Source organism: Penicillium waksmanii (genome assembly GCF_028829765.1).
Source record: "Penicillium waksmanii strain IBT 27052 chromosome Unknown utg000010l:1.0-3698451.0:1.0-3701458.0, whole genome shotgun sequence".
Lineage (NCBI taxonomy): Eukaryota > Fungi > Ascomycota > Eurotiomycetes > Eurotiales > Aspergillaceae > Penicillium > Penicillium waksmanii.
Genome location: NW_026643256.1, coordinates 3,601,056 through 3,616,681, shown reverse-complemented (window position 1 = coordinate 3,616,681; position 15,626 = coordinate 3,601,056). Strand labels below are relative to the sequence as shown.

General features: G+C 47.8%; 6 protein-coding genes across 6 annotated transcripts; 3 read left to right on the top strand and 3 right to left on the bottom strand.

Moving 5' to 3' along the window:
- Nucleotides 1–643: 643 nt before the first annotated feature.
- N7481_013320 (uncharacterized protein) lies at nt 644–2,008 on the bottom strand (the record flags this gene model as incomplete). Its single annotated transcript, XM_057272539.1, has 2 exons — nt 644–778; nt 1,760–2,008. 2 exons carry the CDS (start codon nt 2,006–2,008, stop codon nt 644–646), a joined length of 384 nt encoding a protein of 127 aa, XP_057116727.1.
- Nucleotides 2,009–2,446: 438 nt separating this feature from the next.
- Nucleotides 2,447–3,385, bottom strand: N7481_013319 (endo alpha-1,4 polygalactosaminidase; the record flags this gene model as incomplete). Its single annotated transcript, XM_057272538.1, has 1 exon — nt 2,447–3,385. The coding sequence occupies one exon, from the start codon at nt 3,383–3,385 to the stop codon at nt 2,447–2,449; it is 939 nt and encodes a 312-aa protein (XP_057116726.1).
- Nucleotides 3,386–5,196: 1,811 nt separating this feature from the next.
- On the top strand, nt 5,197–7,289 carry N7481_013318 (aminotransferase-like domain-containing protein; the record flags this gene model as incomplete). Its single annotated transcript, XM_057272537.1, has 8 exons — nt 5,197–5,367; nt 5,482–5,518; nt 5,582–5,613; nt 5,681–5,723; nt 5,789–5,956; nt 6,015–6,091; nt 6,146–6,970; nt 7,032–7,289. 8 exons carry the CDS (start codon nt 5,197–5,199, stop codon nt 7,287–7,289), a joined length of 1,611 nt encoding a protein of 536 aa, XP_057116725.1.
- A 496-nt stretch (nt 7,290–7,785) lies between these two features.
- Nucleotides 7,786–9,505, top strand: N7481_013317 (damage-control phosphatase ARMT1 family protein; the record flags this gene model as incomplete). Its single annotated transcript, XM_057272536.1, has 6 exons — nt 7,786–7,807; nt 7,861–7,931; nt 7,992–8,122; nt 8,187–8,299; nt 8,361–9,220; nt 9,275–9,505. The coding sequence occupies 6 exons, from the start codon at nt 7,786–7,788 to the stop codon at nt 9,503–9,505; spliced, it is 1,428 nt and encodes a 475-aa protein (XP_057116724.1).
- A 1,433-nt stretch (nt 9,506–10,938) lies between these two features.
- N7481_013316 (Major facilitator superfamily domain general substrate transporter) lies at nt 10,939–12,985 on the top strand (the record flags this gene model as incomplete). Its single annotated transcript, XM_057272535.1, has 8 exons — nt 10,939–11,362; nt 11,441–11,518; nt 11,568–12,017; nt 12,077–12,226; nt 12,292–12,600; nt 12,668–12,762; nt 12,830–12,907; nt 12,971–12,985. The coding sequence occupies 8 exons, from the start codon at nt 10,939–10,941 to the stop codon at nt 12,983–12,985; spliced, it is 1,599 nt and encodes a 532-aa protein (XP_057116723.1).
- Nucleotides 12,986–14,739: 1,754 nt separating this feature from the next.
- Nucleotides 14,740–15,243, bottom strand: N7481_013315 (uncharacterized protein; the record flags this gene model as incomplete). Its single annotated transcript, XM_057272534.1, has 2 exons — nt 14,740–15,141; nt 15,235–15,243. The coding sequence occupies 2 exons, from the start codon at nt 15,241–15,243 to the stop codon at nt 14,740–14,742; spliced, it is 411 nt and encodes a 136-aa protein (XP_057116722.1).
- Between the last annotated feature and the right edge of the window lie 383 nt (nt 15,244–15,626).

Genomic DNA, 15,626 nt, shown 5'->3' with positions numbered 1-15,626 from the left:
CGGTCAAAAGCCCCCCTTTTCTACCTAACGCCCATCTAGTGATATGTAGCATTATTATTTTGTGTTTTGAATCGTTTCCCCCTATTTGATTTGATCGGATTTATTAAGGTTTCGCAGTCTTGCCCCGCGGCGATTTCAACACGACTCAAATTACATATCCCAAGCTATGATGTCATATACCCAGGTACCCTATGACGAACTTGAATTCTAATAAATATTACCTTCGACAGCCTTGAAAATTAAGTTCCAGTTGTCCAGTATCCGGGGAAAGCTACGAAACACTTAATGAGTCTTGACATGATATTTGGTATGCTGGAAAGTACTTCAAGACGTTGAACTTGAAGTCTTCAAATAAACCTTGGTCGTATTGCTCGCAGGGGTAGTTAGCACTGCCGACAGTAGTAAATCCATTATATCTACTCAGCTGGAGGACGACTCGCCCTTTCGTACTACTAGTAGTATGACATGAGTGTGATCACCGTTATCAATTAATTATTCTCGATTCCATCATGGATCCATACGCTGATCAATGTTCCATCATTACCTGGGAGGTAATATAGAACCCTTTTTGGAGAACAGACATAACATCGAGCCTATTAGATATCTTCGTTCTATTCTCAGCACGAACACCCATGCTATTGTTCTAAAATCCAAACTTCTCGATTCCATTATAATCCATAGTAAGAAGTCCGTTGTTTTCGCTTATCTGGCCCGTTTCGATATCGCTTTTGGCCTGATCTTCAACAGAAATGTACTCCGCCGAATTTGCCGACACATCCTCGTGATGATGAGTAGGATCATCGTCGCTTTGTCCCATCTCATTATTCTGAACGAGATGAGTTGAGGCTCCAAATCGGGTTTCTGTGTAAGACTCCGTGCCAACTAAATAAATTATTAGAGAAATCTGCAGGACCTCGGGAACAGAGAGATCATCAAACGATCACCAAGGTAACTCACATATTGTCCAGTAAACATATTTGCATACCACCGATTTTCATGTGGTGGAAAGCAGAACCTTCCTGGTATAGGGGCCAAAAAACATAATTGCGCTGACCTCATACAGACTCAAGCAAAATGGGCTTATGACCGCAACAATGCGGTAACTGCAATGATGGTATTTTGGATTTGATCAAGGGTGCAGTGTCGTAATGGGGGCGGGTGTTCGCCTCATGTCACGGGAAATGTTCCACGCAGGCTGGTCATGTCGCTCACTTTGGGCTCTCAGAAAACCGAATAGAGTGCACACTCAGCGGTAATCATAGTGACAGTCGACAGGAAGAAAACCCAACCCGGACACATATTTGATCTTTGGAAGGCCCAGAGACCTAGGACCACCGGTTAAATACCGGCAGCGGCGCATAGCCCTGCAATCATATGATCTACCCATATAATGATCATATTGGTAGCCGAAAAAATGCCGTTATGATTTTTAGACAGCAGCACGACGCTCTGGCATGCAATAATGAAAAAGCAATGAGTCTCTTGGAATTCGACGAGAATAGATTTAATAACAAATTTTTGTTTGTCGAACAAGTCCGCAATCTTCGCGCTATGCCCGGCGGTGGTATCGCTGAACTGTGTCTTGTTTGCCTTCCTACCAATCCATGAGACTTGACGGAAGACTTTGGGTAAAGTTCTGAAAAATCGCAAAAATAACCAGATCAAGAGAAAGATGCCTATCTGAATAAAGTACGATGCGTATACCTATCACAGGCGTCATTAGTCACATACATTTCGAAAATATTGAGCTGCCACTCACCCCGGGACCCCCAATGTCGGTATTTGCCTGTTTGTTGATATGATCGCAAGAGCCGCTGTTGGCAGCGAAGTATGGATATGGATCCAAGCCAGCGTCAAATTCAAATGAAGTTATGATTGCTTGGTCAGGGCATCCCAGCAAATCCGGATCAGATTTCTCGCAGTAGTCGAAAAGACATTGGTAAACCGTATCGGTTAGGTTTCCAGTGAGCGATTCGCCGGCTTCGGCGCATGTATAGAGATTATCCATGGAGCTGAAACATATTTTTTGGGTCCTAGCAAAGGGGATCCAGAATTCTGAGGGCCGTTCTTTGATGGGGACCTCTTCCAAGTTTGGTACAAGTTTGGTTCGTGAGCCACTGGCTGTCCCAGATATAGTCGGTACACTAAATGGAATTTTAAGAAGACAAGCAGGAGAGGCATAACTAAAATAAAAAATAAATAAAAATAAAAAACCCAGCGGTCACCAACAAATGGGTACCGGTACATGACCAAAGAAATCTACCTTGTAGGGCTCTAAGGTCCCTTGGGAGCTGAGCTAGTCTCCATAATACCTTCAGCTTCAAACTAAACATTGTCCAAATGGCTAAAAGGACCCACGTGGAAAGCTTTCGATTGGTGCATGAATTGCTTTAACCTCAGAAACAAAATGAACTAAATGCAGTAGCAGATAAATCTAGCATACATACTAGCAATATTCCACCCACGCGCTGAGGTCCATGTTTTTGATGACAGTTGAGAATTTTTCGGCACCCTCCGCATGACAAGCGTCCGACTTCTTCGCGTCCGTGACACGAACTTTTAGTTTTCTTTTGTAACCAACATCCTCGCCGGAATACTCAATATGAAAAACGGGCTTATTCACATCTGTGAACGCAGCATATGTGTCGCACTCATTGTATTGGGCACATTGCTCGTTGACCGACCATTGCATTTTGTCGATGACATCGCCAATAATGTCACCTCCGTTCTTCAATCCGATTGACATGCCGCGTGAATGCGCCTCAATCGCAAGGTACTTCAATAAATCAATCGAGTCATGCGTTGTTAGGCCCAGCCCATTTTCATTGTCGTATGCATCGATATTATCCGGATCGACACCATCACAGCCTTTCTTCTGTGCCATGTCAAGACGGGCCGATAGGATCCGACGTACGTTGCTTGAATTGATGTCAATCCATCGTTCTCCAGGCCAATCATCAAGATTGCTACCAAAGTCGGAGGAAGAGAATTGGGCTGCATCGGAGCGCCATTCTTCATATGTTCCTGCCGAAAAATAACAAATCACCTGAGCGCCATGTTTGTGAATCGCAGATATAGTGTCCGCCGAGTTGTCGAATAGATCGATATCATAAACATCGGCGTTTATGGAAGTATTCTCGACAGCTTCCTCTAACTGGATTTGCCATTTGACACCTGGTCTAGGCTGCCATATACTCAATCCATCAGACTGATTGCCATTGCTCCCTCCTCGCTTCAATGCATGCCGATGGACCCCTCCTGGTGCTCTTTGGTGAATATGGCAGTTGGCGAGTATAGGGAGCCAGATAAAGCAGACCGTAAAGAGCACGAAGTTCTGCCTAGCGAAGAGCCGGCCGCCCGACTTGGTCGCTGTATAGTATGCCATTTTTTGGCAAGCGGAATTGGTGTTGCAAGGAGCGAATTGTACTATGTATAAAACGTTTCAATCTCAGAAAATGTATATCCTCAGCGTGGTTAGGATCGAACTGTCGTATAAAGGAGTGATGAACTAGTACTACCAAGTGCTAGTGGTAAAGGAGTGACTGTGATCTAGAATTGATCGTGATGATAACTCTTGAAGTCAGAGCTGGCTTCGACATTTATATAAACGGCTGTACCTGAGGTACCTATGGGGAGAAATGCCTAAATTGGATCCTGCGCACACCGACCGATCCTGAATCCTTGAATGTTTCATGGCTGAAGCCCAATGGACGTATCTAATTTGACAAGATATTTGTAGTAGGGCGAGGCTTGCAGGTAAGAGCAAATGATGGCGTGTTTGGTTTGTGCCGAGACAAATGGGAAATTGAAATCAACGTGTGGCGATAAATCAGGGTCCAGGGATCGGACATGAAACGGCCGCCAAGAGCGCTTAGAAGCAGGATCGACCCATCTTATTTGCCGCGACTTATCCCTGCTGCAAGCCAGCGATTTCCGGTCCAATTAAACGATGGGTTAATTTTCCGGTAGGCAGCTTAAAGGAAGTGGGTATATACATTCTCGTCATGTCAGGCTGTCACTTCTTTTGAAGACCCGCCCCGAGTTCATTTTACGCCATCGGGGGTTATGGGGCCAAGGGCGCATTCGCTCTACTTGTCACAATTTCCCTTTAGCATTCTTCAGATCCCATTGTCTCTATTGGGCGCTCCATGGGAATTCTGGCAGTATGTACGCCCTTTTACGATTATGTAGCCTAGGAACTGTCGAGTGTGATTCCATTCGATGGGTAACCAGGTTGTCACAAGGCATACTCTTGGCTTATGAGATTGGCTTGGTCCGCGTGTCAGGATCGGACCTGTACCCTTAATACCCGGAAAGTGATTGTGGCGCATTGCCACTGGCGCCAATACGGAAATTTCTCAGGTGCTAATTAGGCAAGCATACTAGTACGAGTATATAGCTATTCCAAGGTTAAAGAGGGAAAGGGCAACATGTACGGAGTAAGGGCAGGAGATCTGGAAACATGAAACATGGCATCAGCATGAATACTCATAAGCGGCACTAACCTAGGACTAGTCTGAGCCCTGTAGCTAGCAGTCAATATCAATAGCATACTTGCGAACCAAGAAAGCCTTAGGAACTAAAGTCGGCCATGTGGCACATAAGCTAAGCTTAAGCTTATCGACGGGGCCGATGCCGGCGATAGCCTTATCTATGCGGGGTATCACTGCCGCGTATACTATTGACAATACGGTATTGTATTCACACCAATCAGAAGCTGCGACTTGCTAGAATTGGGGTAAATTACAGTAAATCTGAAGTATGCAGAGTTGAATCTACCGAATCAGCCCCTCCTTGCGCCCTACGCCCTACATATTACACCCTACAACAGCAAATTAGATAACAGAAAATACACCATCCAATGACTTGACGTGATTCTTTTTCAAGCTTTCTCCATTGTAACCTTCATTGGCATATTTGTTGCTTTTTGGGGTGGTTCGTGTCTTTTCTTGGATGAGTCATGTCGGAAGTGCGACCTGCCGAGTGGAGAGTTTTTGACTCTCTTCACCTCCACTGCACTTTGTCTTCTTCTTATTCCTCTTACTTTGTATCGCCACGGCGCAAACACCCTCCCCTTCCCCCCTCCCCGCCGATTACTCCGATTCACCTTCGAAATCAATACTACATTGAATATTCAACTTCTACACCTTCTTCTCACACCTCGGATACTTCCTTTGGACTCCCATCGCCTTCGCCATGAGTCCCCCCGCACCTTTGGATATTGATATGAGGGGAGACACCGACACCTCATCCCTGCCAGTGCCAAACCCCTTGACCGTCAATGGAGTCCCCGCATGGCGCGAGAAAATGGCCCAGATGCCCACCGGAGTCGCGGCGGCCTGCAGCAGTGACATGTTCAAAAGCCCGGTACGACCAACCTAAACAAATACAAAGACACTTCGCACGATGAGAACTAGAGTCACAAGGAAAGGAACAATCTAAGGATCTAGACTGACCAATTGTGTTTTTGAATCACAACAGGCTTGCTACACCAAGCCCAAGGCTAAGCGTTTTGAGCGTGAGTGATCAATTGCGTTCAGGTCGCTCTATAGAAGGTTGGAAATACTGACCCAAATTTCAGACCGGTTCTCCATCGAAGCCAAATCTCGCAAGGTTCGTGCTTATTCCCGCGTTATCTTGCGATTGAAAAGAACTCATGTCCTAATGTTGTATCTACCAGGCCTCTACATTGAAGAACGCCGCACGTTTCCTGAAAAACCCCGGTATGCACAACAAGAAGATCGTTCTGTTTCTTATTGGATATGGTATTGATTAGCTTTCTCATTAGGCATAATTTCCCTCGGAGGTGGTCTACCCTCCCCCGAATACTTCCCTTTCGAGCACCTCGATATCAAAGTTCCCACCCCACCGGGATTCTCCTCGGAGGCAACTAGTCAGTCAGGGACTGTGTTGCGTGCGGGAAAGCATGATATCAGAGAGGGTTCTAGTCTCTACGGTGTGTATCCCTCCGCTCGAGTACTCTTCTACAGGGGATACTGACCAATTGAGTGTAGATCTGGAGATTGCATTGAACTATGGCCAAGCAACGGGTGCTGCCCAACTCCTCCGATTCGTCACCGAACATACCGAGGTGCGTATGATGTGATATCTCGATGCATTACTTTCCCAGGACTGACCCGGATAGCTTATCCACAGCCCACCTTATGCCGATTGGCAATGCACTTTGACCGCGGGAAGCACATATGCTTGGGATACATGCCTGCGCCTACTGACCGAGCGTGGTGACTTCATTCTCATGGAAGAATACACATTCGCCAGTGCTGCCGAGACCGCCTTCCCTCTGGGACTCAAGGCGTTGGCCGTTCCCATTGATGAACAAGGACTGATCCCCGATGCCATGGATGATCTGCTCACGAACTGGGATGAGCAAGCCCGTGGTGCTCGCAAGCCCTTTGTGCTCTACACAATCCCGACTGGTCAGAACCCGACCGGAGCCACCCAATCAGCCGAGCGCCGTCGGGCCGTGTACAAGGTTGCGCAGAAGCACGACATCATCATTGTCGAGGATGAGCCTTACTACTTCCTGCAGATGCAGCCATACGTTGGCAAGGATGCCCCGTCTCCGCCACCACCCGCCAGCCACGATGAATTCATCAAGTCCCTGGTCCCATCGTTCCTCAGTTTGGACGTTGATGGCCGCGTTGTCCGTCTGGAGTCATTCTCCAAGGTCGTGGCTCCCGGTACCCGTGTTGGATGGATTGTTGCTTCCGAGCAAGTAGTGGAACGCTTCGTCCGTAACTTCGAGACTTCCTCGCAAAATCCCAGTGGAGTTTCTCAGATGGTGCTCTACAAATTGCTGGACGAGCACTGGGGCCATTCTGGTTACCTGGATTGGCTGATCAATCTGCGCATGGAGTACACTCATCGCCGCGATGCGCTTCTTCATTCTTGCGAGAAATACTTGCCACGGGAGATAGCTCACTGGGCACCTCCTTCCGCAGGAATGTTCGTAAGTATTGACTGCAATAGATGCCCTCCCCCCCCTTCAACATAGCTGACACTTCCCCTAGCACTGGATTGAAATTGATTGGCACAAGCACCCCGGAATCGCTTCTGGAAAGACACGCGATGCCATCGAAGAGGAGATTTTCCTGTCTGCCGTGGACCACCAGGTTCTGCTGTCCCGAGGCAGTTGGTTCAAGGCTGACAGCTCTGTTGTTGAGGAAAAGATGTTTTTCCGCGCTACATACGCCGCGGCTTCATCGGAAAAGATTGATGAGGCGATCTCACGCTTTGCTGAGTGCCTGCGGGATCAGTTCAAGCTGTAAATTTGTCATCCCGGGAGATGATTCAGCTCGACTGTGCGGTTGGGTCGGATTGCTGTGGCTTGGGGTGAATGCTTTGAAACCTTATTGACTGCTGTTAGATGCATACTATTCCTGGAGATACTTAATTTGGGTTACAACCTTTCACCCATATCTCTTCACTAAACGCATAATTTATGGTTTCAGATCCAGCGATAGAACAAGAATACTAGAGATAACATTGAACCTATCTTACAATTGCACAAATATTACTACTCCTCTTAGCCGTTTAGAAGATGTTACTTTAGGTTACAGTCCAATATACCATCTACCATCTACCATCTATTGTCTATTATCTATCTACCAATATCAACCGATATCTACTACTCTCAACCTTGTTGTTCTGCAATACTCCGCGGGGCATTTCCAGACCGCCCTCGTCACCGCCCTCACCCCGCGAAGCTCTCCGCAATTCAATTCGAAAGTTCATCAACTTTCTCCTCCACACCCAATCGTCAAGATGGAATTCGATCCCAAGACGCGTGAGTATGGTATTCTTCATATTTCGTCGATGGGGGAGCTGACCCCTCCTTAGCCCAGTTCCTCACGTCAGACCCGTCGAGCTTCGCCTCGGTCTCTGCCAGCGACCGATGGCCAGTCATTCTCGTGCGTACCCTGGATCCAATACAGCAATATACATGACTCAATCACTAATGTGGTTACTAGACGGGCGCAATTGATGACCTCCATCGGACTGTTGGAACTGTCACTGATGATGAAAAGGCTAAGGATGGCAAGAGCATCATCGAGCAACTAGCCAAGATGAAATATGAGTTGCAGCATAATCGGCCATTGACGTAAGTGTTCTGCGGCCATCTCCTTTTCCATCAAAAGCGCTTTGCTCACCAAATATGTGATCAGGCCCCTAGAAGACGATGGCGAGGCCGACATTGCGAGTTACAACAAGGAACTGGCCGAGCGAGGCAACCCCAAATGGCATGACGTGGCGTGGCTCTATGCCGAATGCTACCTCTGTACGACGATGCCGTCTGATAACTGGATAAACAAGTACCGAGGCTGACGTCTCGCCCGCAGATCGCCGTATGGAAACATTCTTTGCCCTCTCCAAGCACTGGAGGGGATACGACGTCTTCGCTCGCCAGAAGATGTCCACCTTCAAATCTTCACGTCCTGCCGTCTTGGAACTGGCTACTCGGTACCGTGAGCTTGCACAAGACGCGGCGTCTGGTGTCTCATCAGAGGGTAAATCTCCCGAAGAGGTGGAGCAGGCCGAGCGGCTGCTCTTCTCCGAGATGTGCGAGATCTGCCTGTGGGGTAATGCCACCGACCTTTCGCTGCTCACATCTCTCACCTACGAAGATATCCAGAAATTGCAGGGGTCGGAGGCACGGAAAACCTCACAGAAAAATATCATTGTCAATGACCTTGACGCGGCATTCGAAACCATGCAAAAGGCCCGTCGCGAGAAGAAGGATGGCGAACGACGGGTGGACATTGTACTCGATAACTCTGGATTCGAGCTATTCGTCGACTTGATTCTGGCCGGATACATGCTGTCCACTGGCTTGGCAACCACAATTGTCCTGCACCCGAAGCGACTCCCTTGGTTTGTTTCTGACGTTACACCCAAAGACTTTTCTGATCTACTGAATTCGATGGCGGACCCGCAAGCCTTCTACACTGCCGCTGATGATACCGGGAAAACCTATCCACCCCTTGCGGATAAGGAGGCTGCTGATGTCCAATTCCTTTTTGAACAATGGAGCCAATTTCACCAAGATGGCCGGCTGATTATCCGCCCACACTCATTCTGGACCACCCAGGGCTGCTACTGGCGCATGCCTCACGTGGCTCCCGAGCTTTTCGAGGACCTGAAGGAAAGCGAGCTTGTGCTTTTCAAGGGTGATCTGAACTACCGCAAACTGACCAACGATGTAAGCACACCACCCTGGTCTTTTTTTCCTTTCTCGATACTAACCTTAGTCTAGGCTCAATGGGATCCCACCACCCCATTCACCACTGCCATTGGACCGATGGGTCCCCAGTCAGGGATCCGTGTCCTGGCATTCCGGACCTGCAAAGCCGACGTCGTGGTCGGTTTGCCTGCCGGCGAGGACGAGAAGCTTCGTCAACAGCCTAATGGCGGTGGTGCTGATGCGCGGAAATGGGCCTGGAGCGGGAAATGGGCCGTGGTGTCATTTTCCGACGGCAAGCAATAGAGTGTTCGCGATATAACTGGCCTCTTGTCAGCATGTGTGGGAAGCTCAAGATTATGTTTTAGTGTGCATTCGAGAAAAGAATTAGAGCTCGGTAATAGAGTACACTCGTATATACAATTAATCCAGCCATTCCCATCATTCATTCAAGTTCTTCTGAGTCGACAAGCCTAAGGATTATCCTCAGGGCTCCCAGCTGAACTCTGGATGAAGCCGGCCCAAGCTAAATCAGCAAGGTAGATAGAGGGCATCACCCTGGTAAAATGTTATAATCGGTATAGTGGGGTCAAATGCGGGGATATCTTTTCCATCGGCCTAGATCTGTGCTGTCGAGCCTTACATTTCAATCAATCTTGAGTATACTACCTACTATTAGATAACTCGGGATCAATGAGCCTTTGACTACGCGTTCTACTATAGACCTAACCTTTGGGTTCATAATACCTGGTATTCTACTTTATTCAATCTTCATAGGTTTCATGCTTTCTCCTTTTGTTTATATATTTCAAGTCACTACTAGTACTAGTAAAAGGACCGAGCCCAGGCAACAAGGACATGGCTTCGGGGAAACCCTAAGCCGGAAATTTCTGCTGTAAAAAAAGGGAACTTGTGAAGCACAAATGGTTTATGAAATACTAGTAGGATACTCCTAATCAACTAAATATAATAGCATCTACCAACTAGTGCCTAGGTCAGTATTTCTCCAAAATGCAGATTATCTGACGTCCGACCGGGGAGGAGAGGGTCAACTCCGACGAACTCGCCAAGACACACAGAGTATCTACGAGACCAACGAGGATTCTGCAGGGTATAGCTAGCAGATAAAAAATGGCTAATATCAATTAGAAGAGCAACGACAGCGTCGATTATCATCCGCCCTTTCAGTTTCTTTCACTTTGGTTTTTATTGTTGTCGACTTCTCCAAATTGGAGATTGGAGGTCTGATCCCCATTTTCCGTTTTCAAAACCGGCCGAGATGCCGAGTTTGCCATGGTGGATTATTAATGATGTACTAGTGGTATTTTGTATTCTCGCCCATATGTCCGAACATACTACTCCGTGCAGCATGTTCATCCAATACTACGAGCGGGGTTGGTTCTAGTGTGCATCATCTTAAATGGCTACCAGTGTGCAGCCCTAACTTGAACCACCCCCTTGCAACTGGCTCATTCATATTCATACCTGAGAGATCTCCAAAATTGTGCGCCATTACTCCCGAGTCCCGACCCATTTCCCGGTGGAGATGCTTTCTCCAATTCTGGGTTTTCTTCCAACGAGAGAGATTGTACATAAACCCAAGAGTCCTAGTCTCACGCCCTTCGATACGGTGTACACTTTCACCTTCAACTTGAAATAATCCTTACATCCCGGCAGCCAACTTGACACCCGTGGATGATAACAGACATTTCCTCGCCCCCAAAGTCGATTTGATCACCATGGAGAAACGCGACCTCAGTCCTTCCATCGCCGACTCCCAGGAGATCGAATCGCTGTACCTGGAACTAGAGACGCCGCTCCCCACACCATGTATCTCTCTGCCGCCAGGACCAGGCCAATCTCCCCCGCCTGAACCACCAAATTTGGAAAAATATACATCGCCGTTTTTGTGGCCGCGATGGCGCAAGTCGCTTATGACGTATATTTCTTGCGCCGTGACGGCCCTGGCTGGTTATTCGGCTGGTGAGGTTAGCCCAGCATCAGATGAACTGTGCAAAGAATGGGGCATCAGTCCTGTTGTGTACAACCTCAGCATCACCATCTTTTGTGTTGGGTTTGCCTTGGCCCCTATGATTCTCGCACCCTTTTCGGAATTTAATGGTCGACGGCCCATCTTCATTGCCAGTGGAGTCTTGTTCGTTGGTAAGTTGTTTCGATTTTCCCCCTTCTCCAGATGTATGTATGATCTTTCAATGGATGCTAATCGCTAGTCTCTCTTAGCGTCCTTGCTGGCTTGTGGAGGAACTCACATTTTTGCCGGTTTGCTTATCGCCCGTTTCTTCCAGGGCGTCGGTGGTTGTACGTACTACTGTTTCTTCCTCCTTCTAATTTTAAATGCGAGATCCAGTGCTAAAGCATCCCCCAGCGACATTCTCCACTATGGTCGGCGGTGTCATCAGCGATATCTACCACGCTGAGGACCGAAACACCCCGATGGCCCTGTTTTCGGGCTCAGCGCTATTCGGAACTGGCCTTGCGCCCCTGCTAGCAGGCGCCGTGGTCACGCATACCTCCTGGCGCTGGATTTACTACTCACATGCTATCATTTCGGCAGTCTTCGTCGTTATCATCTTTTTCTTCTTCAAAGAGACCCGCGGGAGTGTTCTGTTGAGCCGGAAGGCGAAGACCCTCAATGCCTACTATGAACAGTTGGAAAAGGCAGGCCATCACGGTGTCTTTATGTCTAGTGACGACTCATCAGAGAAATTAGTGAAGCGGATTCGATGGAAAGTCAAGAGTGACGAGCAGCGTGATTCCTTGGCTACTATGATTCAGATCTCCGTCTACCGGCCGTTTCGTGAGTTCTTTCGTTTCCCCAAATCCAGCACCACGCTGTCGATGCTGATACTTTAGCAGACATGCTTGTCACAGAGCCTGTTGTCTTTTTCTTCTCTGTCTGGGTCTCTTTCAGCTGGGCCACACTGTACCTTCAATTCAGCTCCATCCCTCTGGTCTTCCGCACGAACCATGGATTTAACGTTGAGCAGACGGGAGCTGTGTTCACTGGTAAGTAATAACAATCTTCAAGTTTGCTTGGCTAAACGGAATTTGGCACTGATATATATGCCCAGCTATGTGTGTCGGTGTTGTTCTGATCACGATAATAAGTATATGGCAAGAAAAAATCGCGGCGCGATACGGAAAGCTCTCTTCCTCTGCCGAAGGCCGACTGTATTTCGTCTGCGTGGAATCCATCTTGCTACCCATCGGCTTGTTCTGGTTCGGATGGTCATCGTTTCCCTCTGTGCACTGGATCGTGCCCTCGATAGCTGTGGGCTGTGCGACTATGGGTATTTTTTCCATTTATTTGGCTACCTTCAACTACCTGGCGGATGTCTACCACCGATATGCCAGTTCCGCAATTGCGGCGCAGTCATGCTGTGAGTCTTCCTTTACGGCTCCTTTTTAATACACCTTTGACATGCTAACCTGGTTCATACGTTGCAGGCCGAAATCTTCTTGGTGGGGTTTTCCCATTGGTGACAACTGCCATGTTTACAAACCTGGGATTTCCTGAGGCCTCGAGTCTTCTCGGTGCAATCGTATGTTTTTTCCTGCTGCAATTTCCTGCTGCAATTCCCCACTTCGACTGCTAATTCCATCCCACAGGGCGCTGTACTTACGCTTGTACCTTGGGTCCTGGCCTTTTACGGACCAAAGATTCGTGCAAGGAGCAAAATGGCCAGTGTAAGTCGAGCTCCGCGCTACGCGAAGGCCTGTGTCAACGGATTGAAACTAATCTTATAATAGGATCTTGCTCATTAAAATTTACTCCATGCATCTCGATATCTTAATGCTACAATGTGACTTAAAATATAGAATTTAAATAGAATAATAGACTACCAGCTCCTCGGGATTCATTACAATGTTCTTGTGGAGTACGCCGACAATCAGACTGTCCTCGTTCCCCAATATACCAGTGGGCTTCAGACAAATGGAACTGCGAGCATGAGATTTCAAAGTCACAGCAGAATTATAGAGTAGGCAGCGATTTTTTGTATACTCTCATATCGCGCTAGAGCATTCGGGCTCGGAATGGCACAAGGCTGCACATTCACCTGACCCCCTCGCAGGCTGCTCAGTAGGCTCACTGTCGCTAGTTGTCACTTTCACACGACAATTATAATCAGCAGTAACACCACTGTCAAATGTCTTTACTCCACTATGGACAGAGCTTAGGGAGCGAAAGTCGAGTTGCTGGGGCGATTGGGATCTCCCAAGAGTAGCTAGGAAGCCCAGAGCGGAAAGAGATGCAATTTTCATATTCAACTGATAAATTCGAGCGTTGAATATATTAGAGCCTCGAAGATGAGGGTGTGATTCATAAACATCTTAGAAAGTCAGAGATTTACGATGCCTTTATACTAACTTGAACTTGAAATACCATGTTATAAGCCGACAAACTCGTTTGTCGACATACTGATAGTAGCATCATCATGTTCTCTCACCTGTGCATGATAGTATGCATAGTCCCAATAATGGTACCCCTTACCTTCGAGTTTATGTAGTACTACTAGTACTATATCTCCACCTTCAAGTCGTGTAACCCCTCCAAGGCGACCATGGACAAGAAGTTAACTGGCCCCTACTTCTACACCGACGGTCTACTAGTACAACCACCTGATGTATGATAATGATGATATTTTTACTACTGAAACCTCATAAGGAGTTGGATTCAGTAATAGTAGTATGTAATATGTTCTGCCAAGGTGGTTGAGTATACTTAAAGGCACCTGGGCACTCCAGTGTCACTCCAGTTTTCGTATAAGATAACTTGAATGCTATGGGTGGCAGCCGCTTGTCAACCCTTTTCGCCAAGGCAACCTTGGAAATAAACTATGCCATCAGCATGTACCTGAGGATCGTTCGTATGGCTAGGGGTGCCCGTAGATCAAAAAGAAATGCAATACCATCATCCTCAAGTGGTTATTACTGCGCAATGTTTACACGCATGGACCTGCATTCAGCATTGATTTGGTAGACTTTCTTTGTTCTATGCGGCAAAGAGAGCAAAAGAATCAAGGTCCAAATAGTAAGCTTGAACAGGCAACTGAGCATATGGGCAAAATATCAACCATGATCCTGCAAAGAAGATAATTGAAGATCATAATGTGCGGTGGCCGGAGTACAAGAGGCCGACTCAGACGCCACGAGCAATATCCGAACATAAAGGAACGAATCGGTTGCATCGGGACAGATCCAGGGCTAAAAGATAGAGTAGAGCGCTCCGAAAGTGCATCAGTGGGATGCCAGATAAGGCGCCGCTGAGAAACTCCATAATATGACGATGGCAACTTAAAAGGTCAACAGCGGTATCTGGCAGAGCTGCGGGATGGAGATTACTCAGTTGATCTCGTCCGGGGATGGTCCATGTGGGACAAATCGTGTGCTACCTTGCAGCAACGTCCAGTGTATGCGGGTGGCTGAGGGAGCGGTGATTTGGAGCGCTGGAGTGGTCATAACCAGGGCGGATGAAGGAAACTGGTGGGAGAATATTCCCCCAGCCAGGACGAGTAGGATTAGTTGCTCAGGTTCAGTGTCAAGCCAATCAAACACACATAGGCGGCGATGCTCAACGCGGTCAGGGTGAGGACCGCATTGCCGCTGGTGCGGAACTTATGACGATGGATCCCATCTTCCCCGAGTTCAGCAAAGAACTGTCGATTCCCCTGAGAGCGGCGGAAGAGTCCGATGATGAGGACGCCGGTGCCATAGATAGCAAACAAAGCACCGATACTGTAGAACTCGGCGGTGAAGATCTTGAGGACAACCAGAGAAAAGGAGAACTGGGAGAGAGCTGTCCGGACATAAGCCCCTTCGAAGGTACGCTGTGCAGCGCGTACCTCGACAATCTCATCGGAAGTGAGGACGGCCGATCGGGCACGGTGCATTCGCAGGTGGTATCGGTCTGCAGCACGTCGCTAGGGTGAGTGTTAGAAAGATCAGAACTGGACACGAAAATAGAAAATAGAAAATAGAAAGAAGATAGAAGATAAACGGGGGAAGACACAAACCTCGAACATTGTCAAGATATCATTATCGTGAGCAGAGTAGAAGTAATTGCGGAGGTGTGGAAGTGCGGAGTTGCGGAGTTGCAGTTGCAGTTGGTTGACGAGAAAGGAAAGAGGCACGTCTTGGCGTCTTGGCGGAGTCGGGTCGGCGGATCTTTCCTCCGGTGGGTCCCGATTGCCTCGGTGCCTTGGTGCCTTGATGCCTGACTTTTGCTGTCAGCCTGTCAGCCCATCTACTCACAAACTAAATACACATCTGATGCACCAGAATGAATGATCAACATCCACATACTTTGCACGGTATCTCGGTAATACAAACACTATTTTTCTGCCTATCATTACCAGCCGCTAACTTAATTTCCCTACCTAGTGTGGTCGTTGCCAGTCCAAGAAGG